General features: G+C 50.9%; 1 protein-coding gene across 3 annotated transcripts in view; it reads left to right on the forward strand.

Moving 5' to 3' along the window:
• Positions 1-13,846: 13,846 nt before the first annotated feature.
• CDCP1 (CUB domain containing protein 1) overlaps positions 13,847-24,335 on the forward strand; it is a 34,423-nt gene continuing 23,934 nt past the window's right edge. The window contains exon 1 of one of the 3 annotated variants that reach the window (XM_036333093.1): positions 13,847-14,047. In XM_036333093.1, coding sequence (XP_036188986.1) covers positions 13,966-14,047 — 82 coding nt within the window. In that variant the 5' untranslated portion in view covers positions 13,847-13,965. Of the gene's footprint in view, positions 14,048-14,145; positions 14,386-24,335 lie in introns of those variants that run through there. The other 2 variants (XM_036333092.1, XM_036333094.1) reach the window with 2 other exon arrangements.

Here is a 24,335-nt window from a genome sequence, read left to right on the forward strand (position 1 = left end):
AAGGGGAACCCAGCTCTCTGGGCTGCTTCTGGGGAGAAATAAACACAGCAGTAAGAATGAGGTGACGAAGAGGGGATGTAAATCCATGTGTGAGCACTTTTGTAACTGCCGTTGTCTAAGTGCTGCTCAGTTCAGAAGTCACTGTCATCGTGGGCGTGTTGGACGCAGGGTCAGGCCCACCCAGCGGCTCCTCTGAAAGATGCGAAGACTCTTTGGCTACACGCAGGGGAGTGGGGCACCAGCCTCACGTTCTGGGGGTCCTTAACATTACCTGGGTATGTCCAAGCTCCCTTACCCCTGGGGCTTGCGGGGAGAACCAGCACCCCCACAGCCTGACCCCTGCTTTTTCTTGCCCTGTTTCTCAATCCTTCCCCAAGTCTCCAGATAATCCTTCTTCTCCCCGTGGGGTAGAAACTCCCCTTTTGTCATATCCGCATTCTGCCCGCCTCTATGATTCACTAAATCATCACCCAACTTCTCTCCACTCTGACTTTTGATGGGTGAAAACTCCAGCCTTGGGAGTTCTATAAGAAAAAACCCTTTTCTCTCTGCAAAGTCTAGCCTGCAAGTCCATTGCCTTGCCATGAGATTTGAAGCCGACTTCAAAACTCAAAGCAGAGAAATGACGTCTTAGACCAGGGGTCCTCAAACTACGGCCCGCGGGCCACATGCAAATACAAATATTGTATTTGTTCCCATTTTGGTTTTTTTACTTCAAAATAAGATATGTGCAGTGTGCATAGGAATTTGTTCATAGTTTTTTTTAAACTATAGTCCGGCCCTCCAACGGTCTGAGGGACAGTGAACTGGCCCCCTGTTTAAAAAGTCTGAGGACCCCTGTCTTAGACTCACGCTGCAGCCAGCTCCTCTTGCTTAGGGAGGTCGCCTCCGCCTCCCGGCCCAGGCCACCGGCCCAGGCTGTGGGCGGAAAGGTGGATTGTGCAGAAAGAAATACCTACTAGATGATATTCAAAACGTTAGCCCACTGCAGCATTTTAAATCAGACACACATGCAAACTAAACCAACATATATAGTACCTTCTATCTGTCAAGCGAGGGGAATGTTTTTAAAAATCGCCCTGTCTGATGCTGGTGGGGATGCGCCGAGGCAGGCGCTGTGAGAGTGTGGATGTGTGAAAGCGGTCTGGAATCTGATTTGGCCACATGTATCGTCACTAAACCCTCCAAGCTGAACAAACCCTTCCCAGGAATGGCTGTTCCCAGGAAACAGACCTTGACGTTCCCCATTTTCAGGGGAACACTTGGGAACGTGCTTGAGTCTTTCTGTGCCACCCCTGCACGTGGGGAGTGGGCAGGTGTGTGGCCAGACTCTCTGACACATTCAGGCTGGCAGGGGCAGTGATGAGAGATGACACCCCCCCCCCCTCCCATGAGAAGGTCAGAGGGCACCTCGTGCTGGCTGGGCCTCGCTCTGCGGGTGGCATCACTCCAGGAGGACACTCAGGGACCTGGGAGGCCGCCCCTCTCTGTGGGAGCTGGCTGGTTGCCTCCTGCTTTCTGTAACCATGCCCACTGGTTTCCACGGCGTTCATCATTAGAGACGTGACTCTCCCTCTGCGCATGTCTGCTGTGGTTCTCCCTCCTGTGGGGACATCACGTCACAGGGGCTTCTCGACACTGGCTTCCCAAAAAGACTTTCTCAGCTGCTTCTGAAAAGACTGTGTTCCCGTGAACACTCAGGCAGGGAATCAAAATGCAGAGCTGTCACCGTGGGGAAGGCACGGCCAACCATGTCTGCCCCCAAACCAGAAGTGCTTGCTCCGCATTCCTGGCCTGCCCTGTGAGGGTCCCCACGGGATAAACCAGCACCCGACGTGACACCTGCTGGGCCCGCGAGTGAATTTCCTGGTGTTTGCATGTCAGGTTCCTTTGACCTGTGCCTTGAGCTCACACCTATTTCTTGAGCATCAGAGAAGTTCTCTGCTTTCTGTCTGTATGTTTTGCCTATTCCGGACATACAGATGGGACCATACCATGTGTGGTCTTTGGGGACTGGTTTCTGTCCCGGAGCACCATGTTTTTGAGGTTCATTCATCCTGTAGCATGCTTCAGTACCTCACTCCATTGCACAGATGGATCCTACTGCTGTCTATCCATCCACTGATGGGCATGGATGGGATTTTATTTGACCAAACCATTTCTGTAACTTAAAAAAAAAAAGATTTGTATTGATTTTAGAGAGGAAGGGACAGGGGAGAGGGAGAGATAAAACATCAATGATGAGAGAGAATTATCCATCGATTGGCTGCCTCCTGCATGCCCCACACTGGGGATCAAGCCCACAACCTGGGCATATGCCCTGACCCGGAATCGAATCATGACTTCTTGGTTCATAGGTCAGTATTCAATCACTGAGCCATGCCGGCCATGCTCTATAAGTTTTTCAGTGAGCCACCAGCATTAACATGTGCCATGATTTTATCTCTATGTCCAGTTGCTCTTAAGAAATGGAATCTTGCAACCTGGGGCCTACCCTCGGGGTCCTGACCAGCACTCTCCCTGCCCTTCCCTGCCAGATCCCTCCCTCCTGGCTAGAATCGCAGATGCCTGCCCGCCCCATAGGCACCCCACATCCCTGGCCTGACCCTCAGAGCACAAACCCAGGCTTTTGGGAGGGGGCAAAGGGGGAAAGGTTTTTCTTCACTCCTTGCAAGAACAAGACATAATCAATTCTTCTTTTAAATAATAAGTTTATATTTATTTATTTATTTATTTATGCATTTTGTTAATCCTCACCCAAAGATATTTTTCCATTGATTTTAAGGGAGAGTGGAAGAGAGAGGAGGGAAAGACAGAGAGAAACATCGATGTGAGAGAAACACATTGATTGGTTGCCTCCTGCACAAGTCCCTACCAGGGCCCTGGCCGGGGAGGAGCCTGCAACCAAAGTACGTGCCCTTGACCAGAATCGAACCTGGGACCCTTTGGTCTGCAGACCGACACTCTATCCACTGAGCCAAACCAGCTAGGGGCATAATCAATACTTCACGGAAGATGATCCAGCCTCGAAGCCAGCAAGCGGCTGCGGGCCACAGACAAGTCACTAACCTCTCTTCCCCAAGACAAGGGTTCTGGGAGGGCAGGAACTGTCCTGTCTGGGCCTGGCCAGGGGTCAGCGGTCCCTCATCTGTTCTTCCAATTGTGTCTGTCCCTATGTCGACTCACACCCAGGCTGTGGCCATGCAGCAGCTTCCACAAAAAGACTCCAGCCACTCTCCGCAGGTGGTGATCTCTGCAGGTCTTGCTCAGGTTGGAGGAATGAAATGGAAAGGTCGCTGCACAGCTGAGGACCCTGCACACCCTACTCCTCCCCCTCCCCCCCCCCACTGCTTCTCACTCCCGCCTCCCTCCCCACTCCAGGCCTGGCATTGTTAGCGGCAGAAACAGAATACTGGGGACTAGCTATAATTCTAAGGAATATTGATCATGCTCTGTTAACCATGATCTGTTCTGTTCTGATTAGAAAAAGCGCATTCTAATCTGACTGGGAGTTGTGCGCCCTGGGACACGGGAGCCAACATCGGAATGCAGTCCATCCTCCTTTCCCGAGAACTGCCTATCATTATGGAAAGATTTGCAACCTCGAGGCTGAAACAATCTAGAACTGGAGGCACCCGCCCTCTGCAACCCCCAGCCCCTATTGCCTGTAATCTGGTCCTGGGGTGCCTGGAGGCGCTCACCCTCTGCGATCCCCCAGCCCGCATTACCTGTAACCTGTAATGATTATACCATGCCTACTTTCCCATGCCTGTAACCCTTACTTTCCACATAATCTTTGTCCTTCTACCCAAAACAAGCAGCTGGCTTGGCGGGGGTGGGGGGAGGGGGCGCTGCAGAGCAGATTTTGTGGATGACCTGCTGCTCTCCCATGCTGCCGGTGTTATTGGAATAAACGCTGATAAAGGATTCAACCCCGTCCCTGCTTAATTGGCTCAAGTAGTGACAGGCAGCCCGGACCCCGTGGTTGTCCGGTTACAGCATCACTTTGCCCAGCAAAGGTGCATTCTCTCCCAGGCTAGTGGCTGGGAAAGTAAGAATGTGTCCTGGGGGCTCTCTCTCCCCTTGCAGGACCGACAACCCCCTTCACATTTCATCTATCCTCCCCACTTCCCCGCCCCCCCTCGTACACACAACAAGAGCGGCACTTAGCAGCCCTGGCATCCGGCATTAGCTAATTAACACCCTCGACCTGCCACTCAGCAGTAATTACAGACGGAGCATTATCTCTGCAGAGGCCTGCTAGGCACTATCCGCTCTTTAAATAAGAACAGGAAATTATCTGCCCTCGGGGGTGGAGTGGTGTCTAGAAAATGCCAACAGTGTAGAATTAGGGGTTCTTTAATTCTACTATATTATGAAATGGTACCTCTTTCTTTCTTTCTATCTTTTTTTTTTTTTTTTTTGAAATGGTACCTTTTGAAGAGTGCATGTGTGTCTATGGCTAAATTTCCCAAAATGCACCTAGCAGAACCTCAAATGGCTCTTCATCTCCACTCCAGAATGAAGTCCCAAGATCCTGCTCTTCATGTTCCTGCAAGGCAGAGGGAGCTAATCACAGCGGGAGCCCCAGCACCTGGTACCTGGGGGACTCACACCTGAGTCACACGCACCACGCACCACGGGAGACAGATTTCCCATATGTTGCTGGGCGGACTTGGAGCTCCAGGATGGCCAGTGACTTGCCCAGGGTCTCCCAGCTGCTCCTCCAGAAGCAACCTTGTCCCTCTGCCTGCAGAGCCAGCCGCCCAGCAGTCTTTGGTTTCATCACTTTTGTGTCTCTCACTTGGAAGAAGGTTCAGGGAGTGTTTCCTTTTCCTTCGATTTGGTGCCCATTTAACAGATAATGTGCATGTCCATAGGGCCGGGGAGAACCCTGGCTGTGGGACGTCCCTAACGAAGAGCAGGCACCCAGATGCAACACAGATGCTCCTGGAACCCAGGCAGGTGGGGTCCCTCTAGCGCTGCACCGGCTGGTTAACCCATTCTGGGGGTAACCCGGAGCCAGCAACCCTGAACTGGGCACATGGAGATGCCAGGACACAGCCTCTATCCCCATCAGGATTCCGACAGCATGTCCAACCATCACCCTGCCTGGGAGTTAGAACTGATGCCAAGCACACTGGAGGGAAGACCTTGGGACTCAGCCCCTTGCCTCCACCCTGCCCCACAGCCCATTCCACAGATGCAGCTCCGGTAGCCTGCCCCACGCCACTTAGCGGAGGCTGAAGAGCAGGCCCTAGAAGTACCCAGGAAGCTGTCTTGAGCCTCAGGCAGACGTCCTCAAAGACAGATCCCAAATAAGACCTGGTGGCCTGTGTTCTGGGGTGCAGATACCCTGATGGCACCAATCCCAGCCCCTGATGCAGGCTGCACTTTAGTTCCTCAGTAAATGGCGGGTGCAGGACTGTGGAATGAAAGAGGCCTTGAACCCCTGTGGCTGGGACTCCTGTCCCCACAGGCTTCATATTATACTCTGTCTTTCTAAAAAATAATTTTCATTGATTTCAGAGAGGAAAGGAGAGGGGAGAGTGAGATAGAAACATCAATGATGAGAGAAAATCATTAATTGGCTTCCTCCTGCACGCCCACAACCCTGCATGTGTCCTTGACTGGGATTGAACCTGGGACCCTTCAGTCTGCAGGCTGATGCTCTATCCACTGAGCCAAACCAGCTAGGGTTTATTTTATCTTTTTCTTTCTAGAATCCCCAGCCCCCGGAGGCAGACCTCCACCCTAGAGAATCTGAGACATGGATGAGTCAGGACATTCTCTCCTACTGACTCACCCTGCCTGCCTCAGACCAGAACCAGCCAACACCCATTCCAAACACACGGCTTACACCCTCCCACCGCCATCCTCAGGCTCATCACCCGGCTCTGCCTTTAGGCCCACGCCCTCTCTGCAGCTTTTCCCTCCACTTTAACCCTCCCACAGAAGCACAGAACTGAGTATCCTGGCCCCTGGGAAGCACCTCCAGTTCCGGGGAGTCAGGTAAGTGAATAAGAAAGAGACAATCCACTATTAAGGCCAGGAATTGAAACAAGAGTACCAATGTAAGAAAGCCCATGTGTGTTTGCCTGGCCAGGGGCAGGAATTTCTCCATCAGAAATCCTGATTTAGAAAGAGCACTGAATTAACACAAACATTTTGCTCTGAGCCTCCTAGCAGGCAAGGGGAAAAGTGATTTATGCTGCTTTCATTATAAATAAAAGAAAGTACAACTTTATCTTCTCAGGGACCTAAACGGTTAGCAAACTTTTCTAACCCAGAGGGAGGCTTACACACACACACACACACACTGGATGGGATGGGAGGGAAGCACTTACTCCTAGCTTAGTTGCCTTTTTTTTTAAGATGCAGTTATTCTTTTTAAAAAAATATATTTTATTGATTTTTTTTTACAGAGAGGAAGGGAGAGGGATAGAGAGTTAGAAACATCGATGAGAGAGAAACATCGATCAGCTGTCTCCTGCACACCCCCTACTGGGGATATGCCCAAAACCAAGGTATATGCCCTTGACCAGAATCGAACCTGGGACCCTTCAGTCCGCAGGCCGAGGCTCTATCCACTGAGCCAAACCGGTTAGGGCAGCTTACTTGCCTTGACCACTCTATTCTTCTTAATTGTCACTTGGAGAGAGCATTGAATAAGCCTGGGCAGTAGCAGTCATGGCAAGTATTACAAAATATGCTGAGTTATTTTTCCTGTGGCAGTTTCAAAATCAACTGTGGAATTTGCAAAAATGCCAATGGAGGACCTCAACCTTACCAGCAGATCTATCAAATTGGAATTTTAGGAGAGAAGGACCCAGGAATTTGCATTTCCCCTTACATCCCCCTGGGATTCTCAGGCCCCTAAAATGGGAGAACTAAGAACTTCCTTACACGGGGAAATGGCACTCCAGGTTGAACACGGGAAAAACAATGACTGGGTCAGAAGTCACTGTGACCATTTGACACGGGCTGTCCAGTCATTAAGAGACCTGCAAATGATCACAGTGACTTTTTAATTTTGTTTTGTTTGTTTTTTAATATATTTTTATTGATTTCAGAGAGGAAGGGAGAGAGAGAAGTAGAAACATCAATGATGAGAGAGAATCATCAATCAGCTGTCTCCTGCATGCCCCCTACTGGGGGTCGAGCCTGCAAGCCAGGCATGTACCCTGACTGGGAATCAAACAGTGACCTCCTGGTTCATAGATCGACGCTCCACCACTGAGCCACAGTGGCCAGGTGACTTTTTTTTTTAATTTTGAATTGAGTGTTGTAGTTGATGCTGTTATTGTTATAAAAGTATTAGATGATCAGTGTAGAACATCTAGGAAAGGGGAAAGAAGAGAGTAAAAATCACCCATATTTCACCCACCTAAAGATAATCATTATCAGTAACATGCTGGTGTATTCCTTTCCTGTGTTTATTTTTCTTTATGTAAGTTTTAGGGTTTTTTGCTTGCTTCAGTGCATGTGTGAATTAACATAATTTGATGATACTCTAAATAAATTGGAGATCACAATTTTCCCTGAGCATTTTCCACTTTATCGCAAACTCCATAAATACCGAGTTTAAGAAATGCCTAATTTCCCATTGGGGAGATGTATCATCATTCACTCGCCCATTATCCTATTTGAGGACACACACACTGGTGCCAGATTGTTGCTTTTAAAAGCATTTGCCGTGAATACATTTGCCAGTTATGACTTCAAAGGCAATTTGTAAGTTGGGTAAATAGTAAAAGCTTGGAAACTCATAATACAAGAGTTGGCTAATTGGTCTTGCTTGTGGAAATGATTAATTTAAAAACTCTTTCCTAGACTCACGAATGGGATTCCAATAGTCAAGGAAGTTCTTTTGTCTTGTTTCACTTTCTGACAATCAAAGAATACAGATTGGGAATGAAGACCCCGTTTTCTGATGGCTCTGCCTCTGTCTGTGTGACCTTGGGCAAGTCACACACACACACACACACACACACACACACACACACCACCCCGTGGGATGTGATAAACTGAGCCCACTCCATGGGGCTGCCTCCCAGGCTGGCTCGAGTCCCGCCCACACCTTTGTAAGCATCATGGACATCAAGTCTCCTCAGTCAGCACGTTCCTCTGTCTGCAGCTTCCCGCCCCTCCTGAGGCACACAACAACCTGAGGACATAGCTCTACAGTCCGCAGCCTGGGGCTGTGCCCTGGAGCAGAAAGTGTGTTCCATGCACAAGCCATTAAAAACGATGATGTATGGACATGGAAAGATAATAAAAAATCTTGTTATGCTGAAAGAAAAAAAAAAATCCCTGAGGTGCAGAACAAGGTGACAGTGTTATCATTTGTGTAAAAATAAAACAGAGAGCCAGATACACACACACACACATACACACACACATGCATACACACACATACACACACACATATACACATACACATACACACACATACACATACACACACATACACACGGCACTTGGGACTTGGAAAGCAGCATAGGGCTACACAGTCACAAAAAGTGTGGGTGCTTCTTGCTCCCCGGACAATTACTTCATTTTAATATAATAATTAAAGCTATTAGTTCAGATAATCATGGGTAAGAGTTGGCTTGCTGAAGAGGTCACCTGGTAAATGACACAGGGCGAGGTTGGACTAAAAAAGCCAGTTTCCCCAAACACTCCCAAGGCCCCCAGGCTGACCTGTGGCTGAGAGCCCCACCCAGCCCCAGCCCCTCCACCCTGTCCAGTCCCACCACCACACCCAGAGAGGGGAAGAGCATGGGGAGGGAAGGGAGTGAGAAAAAGAGAGAAACACGGGACATCTTCTGCGTAGCAAAGTTTTGTTCCCTGTAGTGCAAACTTTCCAAAGTTGAAGTCTTTAAAGGCAGCCTGCCTCTCTCGATGTCTTTCTTCTCTTAGCAGCTCAGAAAGGCAAGAGAGGGTCCTGCCTGGGATGGGACCCGAGGCCCCAGGTCTCAGGAGGGGTCGGCACCAGAGTCCCTGATAGTTCACTCACTGTAAAGAGCTGCTCCAACAACCGGCCCAGGCTTTGAGCAAACCATGGACCATGCTAAGGCCCAGGGTGGGAAGATAAGAAAGAGCAGATTCATCTTTGGTGACAGAGAAATTAGATTGGACAGGACAGGTGTGGGAAATGGTTATGAAACAGACATCCTGAATTATAAGAGGAGGTAGAAACTGTGGGGATATGGAGTGGACAGTCCTGCCCAAGGGAACATGACAGGAGGGGACGCTGGAAGAGTCTCCAGGCACCTGCACGCCACCACCTTTGAATCTTCTGGCACCATGTCTTTCTTTCTTGTTTTTTTTTTTAATGTGTTTTTATTGATTTTACAGAGAGAGAAACGGAGAAAGAAACATCAATGTGAGAGAGAAACATCAATCTGCCGCCTCCTGCATGCCCCCTACTGGGGATCAAGCTCAAAACCTGGGCATACACCCTGACCAGGAATTGAACCGGTAACCCTTTGGTACACAGAACGATGCTCAGCCAACTGAGCCACACCGGCCAGGGTGGCACCATTTCAACAGGCTCCTCCCCTCCAGGGGCCAGGATGGCTGGAGGACATGCAGTTCCTTGCTTTCTCCTCGCTACCTGTTGGCTGGGGCCAGTAGCTCCGAGTAGCAAGCCAAGGCCTGCCTGACCTACCTCCTGTTCCCTGGCATCACTAGGGACCGAGCTTGCCAGAGTCTCCATGTCTTTTTTATTCTTGAAAAATGACTCAGGAAACAAGATCAAAATGTTGTCTTTCCAATAATAGCTAATGCTGTAGCATGCTTGCCACTGTGCTCAGTGCTTTACGTGTAATATCCGATCTGATCTTCACAGCAATCCCATCAGATAGGCACTATTGTTTATCCCCAGGTTACAGGTGAGGAGAAAAGCACTGAGAGGTTAGGTGACTTGCCCAAGACCACACAGCGCCAGGCAATCTGGGAGTGTGTGTCCTTTATCTCATTACTGATAAAGCGGATCAGAGGACTTAGCTTAGACCTGGGGCCAAGGGGCTCATGAATACATCACTTACATTAGACTGTCCTACCCACCAGTCATTAGCTGGTCATGCCAGAAAAGGGTGGGAGCGGACTCCAGAGCACATCTCACAGAGGAGCAGAGGACACCTGCACCCCCAAGAAAGAACGGCCACAACCCCTGAGCAGAGTTCCCCAAAGTGGGTGAGGGGCGAGAGTTCCTCCAGCGCCAGGGCCACCCCCCTGGGCGAACGCTGGAATATGGAAGCACTGAGCTAAGTTCTGGGGGGAGGTCCCCCAGACACATCAATGGGATTCTTGCCAGCCACATAGCCAGAAGGTCTGTATTTCATCAATTCTGAAATGCATTTTTTAAAAACTGTAAACATCTCTGAAATGGGGGTGCCTCTCCCAGTCGTAGCCATGAGCAGCGGTCCAGGCTCAGCTGTGGGGCCAGTACATGCTCGCAATTGGCCATAACTGCTCCTATTACACGACTCTCCATTGAATGATCTGCACGATTGGCTGGTCCTATGCATGTGAATGGGGTTTATCATTCAAAATAGCGTCAAAAATTACAATCCGATTGAGTATGGAGATGGAAACTTGGCACGGGTACAGAAAGGCCTGGGAATAGGGCAGTGAGGCAACGACTTGGCAAATATGTGTCATTAGAGGAATGACTGCAATTCCATATGTCCTGGCGAAGCTACAACCCAGCGCTTATGGGACTTAAGGAAGGACCCAGAAGAAACAGAATTTGCTGATTTGTCACTGAGAAGCGTGCAGAAGAAGAGTGGACCACGCACCAAGTGACACGAGGGAGGTAGAGGAAACTGCTGACCCCGGGGTAGATGAAGGAACCATCCAAGTCACACAACAAAGGCCCCCAATGTGACAGATGCCTGCGCTGCTAAGGCTGCGGGAAGCACATCAGATACCCGCATGTCAGAGGCGTCCTGCTGACATTGAATGAACTTTTAGTAAATTCGATTCAACAGAGGAAAGAATAAAACTAAGTTTAGGGGAGAGGAAAATGCTAACTCGATGTTGGTATTTTCCAGCTTGCCTCAGAATAATATTGACATTGGAGAAGTTCCCAGTGGTAAGGAAGCATGGTCCATAGACTCATTCCAGTGGGTTTCTTTTTTCTTTCTCGGCAGAACATAAAATAATGGTGTTTCTTACCATGGGTAATAGCTTTGATTGGCTGAAATCTACTATTTGCAATGAGGGTGGAAAATGACCCATCTTCATTTAGGAAATATTTTGATAAGGTAAGTCCTGAGGAATTTAAAGGCAACAGAGTGGGTATCAAAGCTGCTATTGTCACAGAAAGGCGACAATCGGTGCCTCCTGGCGGAAGTTCACCACCCCACCCCGAGTGGTCCTGCTGGAAAAAGTCAGACACGGATTAGATCAGGCCTCCACATTCAACTGCAAGTTTATAGGAACCATCGAGGGCAAAGGAACTTGTTGAATCACAACCAGGCTCCGAGACACATTACGGGACAAGTGACCAGTTTTCTACAACAAATACGTTCTGATAAAAAAGTAAGAGAGATCAGTAATCTATTGCTTAAAATACATTTAAAAGACATGTCATGCACTTAGTGAGTTGCGCTCAGTGGGGCAGAGCAGGGAAAGGGGAAAACAGAAACTTTATGGCGGAGACTTAACCAAGTGATGAAGGTGCACGCCCCCCAGTGATGTCCTGGGGGTGTCACCCACCCCTGATAGGATGCGGTATCGAGAAGAGCTCTCCCCTCTGTGCTGTTCTTACCAAAAATCCATAGCTAATCATGAGAAAAGCAGCAGACGAACCCAGATTGGGAGACATCCTGCAGGCACTCCAGGCTGTTAAGATCATAAAAAACACACGAAAAGACTGAGAAACTGTCACCGATCCCAGGAAACTAAGGAACAGAAAAAGGATATTGGTGAAAACACTGGAAACTTCCAAATCCAGCCTAGAGTGTAGTTAATAGTCATACCAGCATTCGCTTCTTAGTTTTGGCAAATGCATCATGGGATGCAAGAGGTTAACCTTAGAGCCACCTGGGTGAAGAGTACATAGGATTTCTCATGCTACCTTTGCAACTTCTCTGTAAGTATAAAATTGTTCCAAAATAAACCGCTGATTTTATTTTAAAAAGCCATGTCAACTTGTGGGGAGGGAGGGCCCGGGGACCTGGCCAGTCCGCTGTGCCGGCAGTTAGACCAGGACTTTTTAGGAAGGAGAGCTTGTGGGCTCCTGGACAGACACTGGCTTCCGCTCTCAAGGTCACTTGCAGTGTGCCTTGACTGTGTCACCTCCCCTCTCTGTGACTCCATCCAGCGGAAGTGACACCCAGGTGAGCTCCAGAACCTCCAGCCCAATGACTGTCTGACTCGATTCCCTCTCCTGGGGGGAAACCCCTGAAAGCATTAAGACTGTTTCCTCCCAAACTCCAAGCAAGGCTGGCAGGCAGGGGCCTGCGTGGGCAAGGATCATATCCGAGGGTGAGGGCGCTCTCCCGGGAAGGGCAGGGTCTGGCTCGTTGCGCCCTGTGGGCATGTGACTTACAGAGGCTTAGGAAGAGAGTAGAGAGCTGTCTCCAGCTCCACTGTTCCCTCCTTTTGTCCCCTGACCCTTTAACTTGACCTCCTAGGTGGCACAATTTGGGAAGGTGATGGAGAGTAGATCCAGAGAGCTCCTGAGTCCCGTGGAACCGGGTTCACTCAGCCCCCGTCTACAGCTACTCCTCGAGGCCTTTCCCTATCCCTATTCGTCTTACTCATCCTAGGACTGAAATTGCACCACATGGTTACCTCTGGGGCAAAGTACTTGGCAAAGTAAGTCATCCCCAGGAACACTTATCTCAGCTCCAGACCACAGCAAACTCCTCCATTTCCAGGCTCACGAAAGGGCCTCGATACCCAAGCCCTTTTCTCTCTCAATCAGTGGCTGGCATTGCAGTGACAATAGGGGCTGAATCTCCTGGCAAACCATCCACTGCCTCTCCCTGTGGCCCAGTGGCCTTGTGCCCTTGAACTTGATGTAGCCTACAGAATAGAAGAAGAATCCACAGAAGCCAGAGACAAAAGGCCCCTGGGAGGAGGGAAAGGAGCCAGCATCATTCATTTTTACACCCCAACAACTGACCTGAATGCACATGGCACTTACTCCTCCACTCACACCTGAAGAAAGGGGCCCCTGTGGACCCGTTCAGGTTTCTTCTCTTGGCCATTCTGGCCTCCTGCTTTCATTCATTCATTCATTCATTCAACTCAATCGTTCTTCAAAAATTTAACAAAGCATCTCCGTTTGTGGAAAACCCATCCCGAGCTGTCAAGTCCGGTCTCTAAATTACCCACTGGCCCAGAGACCTTGGGCGGGTTGTGGAACTCAGCAAGTGTGTTTCAGTGTTAGAAATACTGCAGGTGAGGTGCCTGGAGGAGGCGGCAGGCTGCAGCTGAAGCGGGCTTTAAAGTCCCGCCTCCGCCCAAGTCAGGTAGCAGAGGAGAGAGCACAGAGGAGGAAGCCAGGGCCTGGGGCGACCCACAAAGATTCTCCTGCAAAATGGGGAACGCAGTGGCCTCCCCCTACTTTTTCAGGACAGCGAAGGGAAGGCAGCCTGGCTTCCGCCAAGCGCGACCACCACGCCTTTAGACAAAAAGACCCGATCACTCTCGGCCTAGACAGGAAGGACTAGCCCAGGGAAGGTGACGACAAGTCCCAGCCTCCAGGGAGCGACGGGCAGGTGCTGAAGCAGGAAGGGGGGAGGGGAGGGGGGAGGGGACAGGTCGGGCCAGCTCGAGCTCCTGCGGCGCAGGGCGGAACCCCGGCCCGCCCGCCTGCGCGCAGGTGAGAGAGCCCAGGAGGGGCGGAGCGCAGCGCTGCCCTTGCCAGGCTCCGGCGCCCGCGGCACCGCCTCGAACCCCGGGCCACAGTCGCTTTCCCCGCCGCGGCCGAGGCGCCCCGGAGCCATGGCCGGCCTGAGTTGCGGGGTCACACTCACACTGCTGGGGGTCCTGCTGCTGGGAGCGGCGCGCCCGCCGGGTGGAGCGGGTGAGTGCGGCGCACCCAGCGCCCAAGTATCCGGAGAGCGGGCGCCAGACGGGGAGGGGAGGGGAGGGGAGGGGACGGAGGAGCGCGGAGGGGACGGAGAAGCGCCGAGGACCGAGGGTACGGAGCTGGGGCGGGGGCTGAGCGTCGCTGGGCATGGACGGCGCGGACTCCCTGGGGCCGCCTGCCTCCGGGGCGCGCCGCGTCGGACGCGAGGGCCGTGCCCTCCTGGGTTCGGGGCGATCTGACCCTGACGCCGGCCGCGGCACGTGGGAGTGTCCCCGAGCCGCGAGCCCGCGGTCCGGGCGTGAGCTCGACGCCGACCGAGAAAGGAAAGATGAGTGCGTGGCAGCCGAACCGAGCCGGGACCTGCCGAGGTGGCGAGCCGCGCGCGCTCCGCTCGGGGTGTCACCTGGCTGAGGGGGTGCGCCGGGGCCGGCAGGGCGTGGGGGCACCCTGCCCCCTCCTGCCCCCTCGCCTGGACCAGGGAGAGGTGCAGGGGAACAGGGTCTCGGTGCTCGGATACCCCCCGATCACCTTTTCCCCTGTTCGTAGGCTACTTTCTCGCTTCCCTGAGGTTCAGGAACTGTAAGAAAGTGGTAGCGCCGGGGAGAAGGTGCAAGGCCGCGGAGGCTCCGGTTCCCCGCCCCCCACACCCCCTCCCGTCCCCCGGCCACCCCCCGTGCCCCCTCCCCCACACCCCCACCCCAGTTCCCCCAACCTCCGCTCCGGGTGCAGTGGCCTTGGGCCGCGGCAGGGGGTCCGCAGGGCCGGGCGTTCCCGCTGCGCGCGGTTCCGGTTGGGGGCCGGACCGCCGCTTCCCAGCCGCTGGGCCTCCGACCAGGTGCCCCGGGCGCTGGATCTATTAAACCTGTAAAATAACCTGGCTTCTCGGAAGAACTTGCTTTGAGGCCCTTCCTGAGGTGAGCGCAGGTTTTGTGTTTTGTGAAGAGCGGTCAGGAAGCGACTGGGGTCTTTGATGATCCCCCTTTGCTGCACCGAAGTGGGTGTTTGTATTCGCCCGCAGGTAAACGAGGGTAAATTAAATTCAGGAATAAAACTGAACTGGCGCATTTCGGTAACTGCCGTCCTTGTAAAGTCAAGCTTCCTGGTTCCTTTCTGCCCGGTAGATAGAGCATGTGAAGGCCGCATGTAAAGTATTTTGGGCATCGTCACTGTAATTTAAGACGGAGTTTTCAAGAGTTCCTTCGAAGAAAAAAGTCAGTTTTAAGAATAAAGAATAATATAAATGTATGAATGCCCCTGAATATACCGATTACAAAGCAAAAGTCAACAACAAAAGAATAAGGAGTCACTTAGCGAATGAAAACGTGCGTGAATGTGTGTGTGAGAAAAATGTGTGCCCACCACTTCCTGCAACCTTAATGCACACATTAGCCGGTCCTTCTCCTGGGCAGCTGGCAACAGACCATCAAGTAAGGAGAGCCAGGTCCCCCCCCTCCCCCTTCTCCTGCCCCCGCCCCTTCCCCTCCCCCCCGCCCCGGAGCTGCAGGGAAACTGGGAATTGGTGGAGATGCTTGTGGTTGGCTGTGCTAACAGTTGAGAACTCCTCCAGCAAGAACATGGTGTTAATCAAGGCTTCACCGATGACAATGGCAGCTTGTCCTGAACCCGCTTCTGTTACCCTCTGATCTCCCCCTGGGAGGCCCCATCTGGGCTCCAATGGAGTCTTCCTTCCAGGAAGTTCTGACTGTGGGAACCTCGTCTCAGGGCTTGGTGTGTAAACCTGAGGACGTGTAGGAACTGTCCCATTTCACTTTCTCTTTCGTTTTTAAATAAATATTTTTTAATTGATTTTTAGAGAGAGAGGAAGGGAGAGGGATAGAGAGATAGAAACTCAATGAGAGAGAAACATCATTCATTGGCTGCCTTCTGCATGCCCCCCACTGGGGATGGAGCCAGAAACCTGGGCACGTACCCTAACTGGGAATTGAACCTGTGACTTCTTGGTTCCTGGGTGGCCTCTCAACCATTGAGCCACGCTGGCCAGGCCCATTTCACATTCTTTAATCCTCTCTGTGCTCTCAGGAGCTGGCCGGGCGAGGCCACATCCCACACTTAACCGAGGGCTCTGCCTCTGTGGTTGGAGCAGCCGCCTCGTACATCTGCTTTTGCCTGAAAGTGAAGTTGCGCTTTCGGTGGAGCTGAAGAGTGAAGGAAAATTGGCTTCTTAGGAGTTTGGTATCCCACCAGCGCCCCCACTTCCAAGGGTGAAGGACTGGTTAAGTAGGAGGCATGGCCTTGTTAAAACTCAACTTGGTGGCTTTCCAAGAACTTCCCAGATACTAGAGTCCGGGTCAGTGGTTTCATTCCTGCCACCGTGTGCAGACATCAAATGAGGTGTTTCCCACCCTGGGAGTGTGCTCATCATTCTTCTGGTCAAATGCAGAGCTGCTGGCTGTGGTCGTGTAAGTGGCAGGCCTAATGCGTTACTTCCCCCACCCCCACCCCCAAAGGTTTGCATGACTTGGAGGCATATGCTGCCATTTCATCTGTGATGACTGTACCATGCCCCACCCCTTACTCTTCTAGGGGTTCTTTCAGACTTCCGTGTGGAGGAAGGAAGTTGAAAACAATGTTTAAAACGTTTATATAATATATAGTTATTATAGAAAAATTGGCCATAAATATAACCAAAATGGGAAGAAAAAAGTCATCTGTGAGCAAACCACCTGCTCATATTGATGCACAGTCTGTGTGTGTGTGACACCAAATATAGGACCATCGCATTATATGGCTTCAACCATCCCCCTACTGCTGGACATTTAGGTTGCTTTTCATTTTTCCTACTGAAAAATAGAACATGTCCAACAATAGGGAACTGCTTGTGTCAATTTTGATAGGTCTATTCAATGAAAACACATTAAAAATTATATAGCACAGATTCTGTAAAGACAGGAAATGTCATTTTTGTGTCAAGGTTGCAATAGAGGCTAAGCCAGATCATCCTGTTTTGATATATCTGAAAATGTGTTTTTGTGGCTGTATTGTTCTGCACATTGCAGACGGTTTTGTCTGGCTGAAATTCTGGAAACAGAATTGCTGGGATGAAGAGTGGAGAATGTTAGGGCTTTGGCTGCAGGTTTCCAGGCTGCAGCGGAGAGCTTATCTTGTCCTGGTGCACATCCGGGCCAGCAGTGAGTGAATGGGTTTCCCACACTCGCCCAGGCTGCCACCCTTGCCTCACTAGCATCTCCCCCTAGGTCAGCAGGCAGGGTCTGGACAGTGTTAGTGGACATTAGAGCATCTCAGGAGCATCCCAGGAGCCGGGACATGGCCCAACCCCGCCTGCGATTTGGATGCGGGAAGGAGGAAGTGTGCAGTTTGCTGGTCAGAAGGTTCCATGACTGAGGTCAAGGTGGATGGTGCAGTAAGGGATGACACGGCCTCTGGTATGGGAGACCCCTAGCTACAGCTTTCCACTGGGTGATCAGGAAACGTTCACACCCTCTAATTCTCATTCTAAATTATAAAAATCACCCCACAATCAAATTATTTCAGACCGCTTCCTACAACCTTGTAATTAGCCCATCATCTTCTCCTGGGCCGCTGGCAGCATTCTGGACAACCAGGCGGGGAGAGCCAGGTTCCCTCCCTCACCGCTCTACTGTAGCCTTGGGTTTGTATTCAGTACAACAGTTTTTTCAAATTACTATCTACTGCTTGTCAGCGCTAACACATGTGAGCATCCGCTCTGTGCCAGGCACTGAAGGCATCAGTTCCGATGGCCAACTGCTCACAGGCTCCTTCACCGACAGTGGCTTTGTGGGCAGTAACTTACTAAACCCCCTTTGCTGGCACCTCCACCTCCACTTCATCCCCACGCTCTGTCTGTTGTATTTGCAACGTAAGTCGCAGCTTCTTCGCGTCATTTTGTTTACAATGTTGTGTTGTGTTTGGAGATGTAAACATGTTTCCTGAAGAGACATTGGCCAAAAATAACTTTGGAAGATGAACCATAAGGTCGACAGTGTGTGAGCAATAACAACAAAGCTTTCTCCTGAGAAAAAATAAATGGAGGACGTGACCTTGAGTAGATCTGCTCGTCATTCAGCTCTCCATCCTCAGCCAGGTGCTCTCAGTAACCTCCCTGTATGGAGAGGCACAGAGAGGTGAAGTAACTTGCCCAGGGTTACCCAGCTGGTATGTAGTGATGTTGAGGTGGCAGCCCAGGGAGACTACTGGCACCTGGCACTGTGCCCTTCGCACAGTGGGACTCCTGAAGAAGCATTGGCTAGCTTTAGAGGCAATGTCTACACGCCAGACATTTTTTTAATTTAAAAAAATATATCAACATTTACTGAGTGCTGGGATCATATTTTTCCTAGGGATGTGTATGTGTTTGTTTGTTTTAAATATTCAGGCGATTTAAAAACTGTGTTTACAAAAAGAATTACCTGTCCATGGTAACAAAAATTCAAATTGTACGAAACGGCGTGTGGGGTAAAAGTGTGTCCCCTTCCACTCTGAGCCCAGGCCTCCTCCCAGAGGGAGCGAGCCACGGTTTCTGGTGCATTGTGTGGGAGCTAGTCCACACATGTTATTGTTTATAAGTACCCCCCTTCTTTATACAAACAATGGAAGCTTAATTATCGCGCACGGTATGCATCCCATATGCCTCTGGGTTGTTGTTTTCCACCCCACACCGCGGTTCACTGCTTCCCGTCGCCTTTCCAGTTGGAACTAACCATAAGCTTTAGGTGAGGGAAACATTTTGAGTTTCCTTTCAAATATTTACTTTGGTTAAGGGATCAGGCCAGGAGCACAATGTGTTGAGAAGATTGAGGGCAGGCGTGGGCTCTGGTGGCTCCTCGTGTTGTCATTGATGAGTGATTCGCTCTTGCTGACTTCTTACACTGAGGAGTCTAATAGTTAAGGTGTAGCCACTTGAAGCTGCTGTGACACACAAACCCAGATGTGTGTGATGACTCAAGCACAATAGACGTCTACTTCTTGCTCATGTAAGGCTGCAAACAGGAGATCTCCTCCAAGCAGAGGCCTGGGTTCCTTCCACTTTCTGGTTTCACCATCTTCAACGTGTGGCTTCCATGTCCATCAACATCTCATTCATTCCGGGTTCACCTCTGCCTCACCCCAGAACCTGGGGGCTTCACTGCATAGCACATGCCTGTAAGTTTCTACTGTTCCTTTATTTTTTAAAAAAATTTTTTAAATATGTCTTAATTGATTTTAGAGAGAGGGAGAGAGTGATAGAAGCATCAATGATGAGAGAAAATCGTCAGTTGGCTGCCACCTGCACACCCCCTATTGGGGATCGAGCCCACAACCCAGGCTTGTGCCCTGACCGTGAATCACCTTCTGGTTCATCGGTCGACACTCAACCACTGAGCCACACTGGCCAGGCTCTGCTGGTCCCTTTAAATGTGTGTCCAGGAGGAAGGGGAAGGGGATGTGGATGGGTTTGCAGGAATGCAGCCCCACTCCCCGCAGTTTTCAAGGGAATAACCAGAACAGGGTGGAGAAGGGTTTGAGAGACAGTGAAAGCAGCAGGGAGTGGAGAGAGAGAGAGAGTGTGCGTGTGTGTGTGTGTGTGTGTGTGTGTGTGTGTGTGTATGGCATGACTCTAGTCATGTTATCTTGTTATCTTTCTGTCTAGATCAGGGGTGGGCAAACTTTTTGACTCGAGGGCCACAATGGGTTCTTAAACTGGACCGGAGGGCCGGAACAAAAGCATGGATGGAGTGTTTGTGTGAACTAACATAAATTCAAAGTAAACATCATTACATAAAAGGGTACGGTCTTTTTTTTTTTTTTTTTTAGTTTTATTCATTTCAAACGGGCCGCATCCGGCCCGCGGGCCGTAGTTTGCCCACGGCTGGTCTAGATCTCACATGAGCTTAGGAGAAAGGCTGTAAGGAGCTAGTTACGCTGGGTGTCTGGCCTCACGGTGTGGCTCAGCAGCGGCCTCCTGTGTGAGGAAAGTTTGTTAGTGGCACTAACGACAAGGACGTCGTGTCGTCCTGCGTGTTCTCTCATTATACTCACACCGCTCCACAACCTCCCACCTCAGTTGGTTCGGTTTTCTCTAAACAGTAACGCTGAATTGGTGGTAGAATGCAGCACAAAATCCGAATTTGCTTTTCTGCAAAAAATTTTCTCAGCCTAGAACCGTGGTCGGCAAACTGCGGCTCGCGAGCCACATGCGGCTCTTTGGCCCCTTGAGTGTGGCTCTTCCTAAGCCTTAGGAGCACCCTAATTAAGTTAATAACAGTGTACCTACCTATATAGTTTAAGTTTAAAAAATTTGGCTCTCAAAAGAAATTTCAACCGTTCTACTGTTGATATTTGGCTCTGTTGACTAATGAGTTTGCCGACCACTGGCCTAGAACAAGCTTTTAAACATTATTTGCAAATCTACCCTGAAATTAATATAATACTGTATGTCAACTGTAATAGAAAATAATAATAATAGTTTTCCAATGAGCTTCTACACACACACTTCCTGTTACCAAGGAACTGACCAGACCAGTTTTGTATAACTTACATGACATAGCCAATTACATGTGAGAAATGAATGAAACGCCCCATGGGCTTCTGCAGGATCACAGCTCTGCTTCAGAGCAGGTGTCATGAACTGACACGGGGCTGGCGATATGATAAGGGGATAAGGGGCTGGCGATACGATAAGGGGATAAGGGGCTGGCGAGTGCCAGGCCTGGAAACCTGAGCTGGCATTCTGTGGAGCCTGGCAGGGCCGGCCTTTAATCCCGAGGCCCACTGAGAGCTGAAGGATTGCCTAACCCGTCTGGAAGTTGCTGACAGTCTTATCAGGCACTTCAACCCTGGGCTAAATCTGTAGGAGAAAGTTCATTTTTTCAAATGGTAACTAGTTCTGGGATCGGCCACTGCCCGCCTCAACCCAGTGAGCCCTGGGACTAACACTTCCAGCCTCCGTGGTCTGTGCCTGCTGCTGGGAATGCAATCCCAGTTCCAGCCAGGAACCTGGGTGCTGGGGAAGGTGTGTCCCCTGGCTCTTTGAAAGCCGAGATGAGCATCTCCTGCTCTTGCCCTGGTAGCTGGAGAGCAGAAACAGCCCACATGCTGTTAGAGGCCTGGGTGACGATAGCGCATCCAAACCGATAGCGCATCCAAACCATGGATGCTCTGCAACCACTTGGAAGAATGGCAGCTTCTCCGAGGACCAATGTGGCTGATCTTAGTGACGTCACCCCTCCTGGGGGCAGTCCTGGTCCCACTGGGCAAGGGAAGCATGAGTCTGTCTGTCCCAGAGATTTCCTCAAGTGTCTAGCCCTCCTCTGCCGACCTGCTTTCCCTGGTCCACCTGGTTGGCCAGAGGAATCGCTTTATCAACCTGGCCCGCGATCACTTGAGAGAGCTTCATTCAAAGACTTATTCTCCATGTCAGGTTGTGTGGGTGGACACCACCCCACCCCCCTCTGAGATAGCTGGAAACAGCCCGACTCGGGTGGCTCAGGGGTTGAGTGTCGACCTCTGAACCAGGCGCTCACGGTTCAATTCCTGGTCGGGGCACATGCCTGGGTTGTGGGCTCCATCCCCAATAGGGGCCGTGCAGGAGGTAGAGGATCAGTGATTCTCTCTCATCATTGATGTTTCTATCTCTCTCTCCCTCTCTCTTCCTCTCTGAAATCAATTAAAAAAATATATTTTTAAAAAAAGATAGCTGGAAACAAAGTAACAACAAAAGGTCCTGATCCCTTGTGGGCTGCCCTGGCTCCTGGAATGGTGATACACACACACTCCCCAATCGCGCTCCCCTAAGTGAGCAAGAGGTTGGGCTTTCACAGTGAAGAATCCGGTAGACCTAAGCACCCCCTCCCCATAGACCAGTTTCACGCCTCTCAGCTGCCACGAGGCGAAGGCTGAGGTCACAGATGGCCACTGCCTCTCACGCCCTGGCTGCAGGGGCCGGAGGCTGCAGTGCGTCCAGTTGCCCTTGTCCAGTTGCCCCAAGGACGGAGCAGGGGCTGAGTCAGCTAAGGGCCACCCTCTAGACCAGGTAAAGGCAGCGTGCAGATTGCTGCTGACGCAGCGGGAATAGAGGTGGTGGAGGAGGTGGTGATGTCCGAGAGTTTGACCAGGACCTGTCATTCATGAGGAAGAATTCAAGTGGGGGTTCCGAGGGGCAAGACTGCAGACCAGGGAGGGGCCCATGCTATGTAGAGAGCCTTGTTTGGACGACTAGCCTCCATGCTACCTACGTTTTCATTGATCAAAGGAGCGTCTGTACTGGGGCAAAGGGTGGGGGGGAGGTACAGAGTGGGTGTTAGGAAGAGAAAACACCACGCTTCTCTCTGTGTTGGTGGCGTTGAGTGCTGCGGGCTGAAACAAGTCTCTCTGGCATATGCCCCTCCCTCGCAGGCGTAGGAGGGCATACTGTGGGCAGGGTCACACGGGTGGCTGTCCCAGCCCATGCTCTCTGCCTTACCCGTGTGCTCTCATTGCAGTACTTGCAGGAGCCCTGCACAGTTCATGTATTTGAGCAAATGTTATAGAGGAGACACCTTGGTTTAGAGAGGTCAGGCGCTTGTCCAAGGTGGCCCAGCATTCGAAGTCACTATTTAAGAAGCAGGGAGTGGTACCCCCAGCCGATTGAGTGATGGAAGTCAGTAGTCAAATGGCCTCAGAACAGGCCTCTGTCTTCATAGAACCTTCCCTCCTGTGCCACCTCCCCGCTCCCTTATGCGTGGATTTTCAAAGCCAAAGCTGAACTCAAGACCACGGTGGGTGTCTTCACAGTGACCATTTTCCTGCCCCCTCCCGACCTTTGACCCTCTCACACTATCCTTCGAGGGACAATGAATAATAAGGAAGACATTGGCTGTTGTCAGCTACTGGGAAAGCCCATTTTAGACTAAACGTACATTGGGTTTAGCCAGCTCACGGCTTCTGTGCAGACAAGTAAGAACGTTTTCTCTCCTATTGCCCCTGACCGCCAAAGAATGCAGTCCTGTCGGAACGTTCCCCGGTAGCTGTGCGTGCCTGTCCCCAAGGCGCATCCGTCGCCAAGGGCGCAAAGGGAAGGTCCCGGGTGCCAGCAGCCAGCAGGCCATGACGATCTTCATAACCTGCTAACTGTTCGTAACCTTTTGCCATCTTTTGAGTTTTCGAGTTACCGTCATCATTTTGATTATTATGTTTAGGTATAAATTTGAGTCTGTGTAGTTTGGCTCCATTTGGGGTTGTTATTCAATGATTAGCAATTAATTCTCAGGTCTAAAAGCAGAGCACACCTACTTATGCTACGTGAAATAAGCAAGACATGAAAGGACAAATACAGAATGATTGCTCTTACGTGAGGCTCCTGGAAGCCTCAGATTCATGGTGGCCAGGGGCTGGGGTCGGGGAACAGGAAGCTACTGTTTCCTGGGGACAGAGCTTCCGTTTGGGAAGATGAAAAATTTCTGGAGATGGATGGTGGTGATGGTTGAACAACAGTGTGAATGTACTCAGTGAACCTCTGTGGTTCTCTTTGAAGCCATCCTTCCAACCAGCGCAATTTGGTGCGATATGGAGTTCAAGTCCGTGTCTTGGTTTGGCCACAGCCCCAAAGAGAGAGGTGTTCATATATTACCGCGTTATACAAGTCGATGTGTCCATTTGCTGCAGGCGGGCCCCCAGCCGAGTGGTGGGTCTCTGACCCAGCGTGTGTGGGTGATCATAGCAGGGAAGTTACCCCCTGAGGGTGTGGGTGGCTCCCAGCAAACCCTTCACCCCGTCAGAAAAATATTCGGAGCACAAGCCCTGCAGGCAGGTGATCGCCAGTGTGCCTTGTGGATGAGCGCTCAGTTACTTTAGAAAATAAAGAACTTGCATCATTGCCTGTACATTTCATTCCTAAATAGTTTGGGGATTAAGGGTAGGGAGTGAATGGGTGGACATAACAGTCCCCTGTTCCGACAAGTCAGGTTGACCAGGAAGGAGTTCCTTTTAACGTTGCTCTTTGAACTTTATTTTACTGCCTTCTTGGATCGCTCTAGAGCTGTGGGAGTGGTAACATATGATTTTAAAAGAAACTGGGCTGCTCACCCCAACTCAAGGAAGGGGAGATTCGGTAGATGGGGATGTGGGGAGTTCTCCGAAACTTAGGTCAGATTTGGTCCGTGTGACGTGAGCCCCACCTTCTTGCAGGATGCTGTTCTGCCAAGAGGTGGCACTAGCCCTTAACACCCAGTGCTTTGTGCCACCAACTCAGCCACCTGCCTCCCATGACCACAGCTAACGTGCCAGTTTCTCTCTCTCAGTTCCCTGCACTGAGTGAGACACTGCC

The sequence above is a fragment of the Myotis myotis genome, unplaced genomic scaffold, assembly GCF_014108235.1.
Source record: "Myotis myotis isolate mMyoMyo1 unplaced genomic scaffold, mMyoMyo1.p scaffold_m19_p_13, whole genome shotgun sequence".
NCBI classification, from domain to species: domain Eukaryota; kingdom Metazoa; phylum Chordata; class Mammalia; order Chiroptera; family Vespertilionidae; genus Myotis; species Myotis myotis.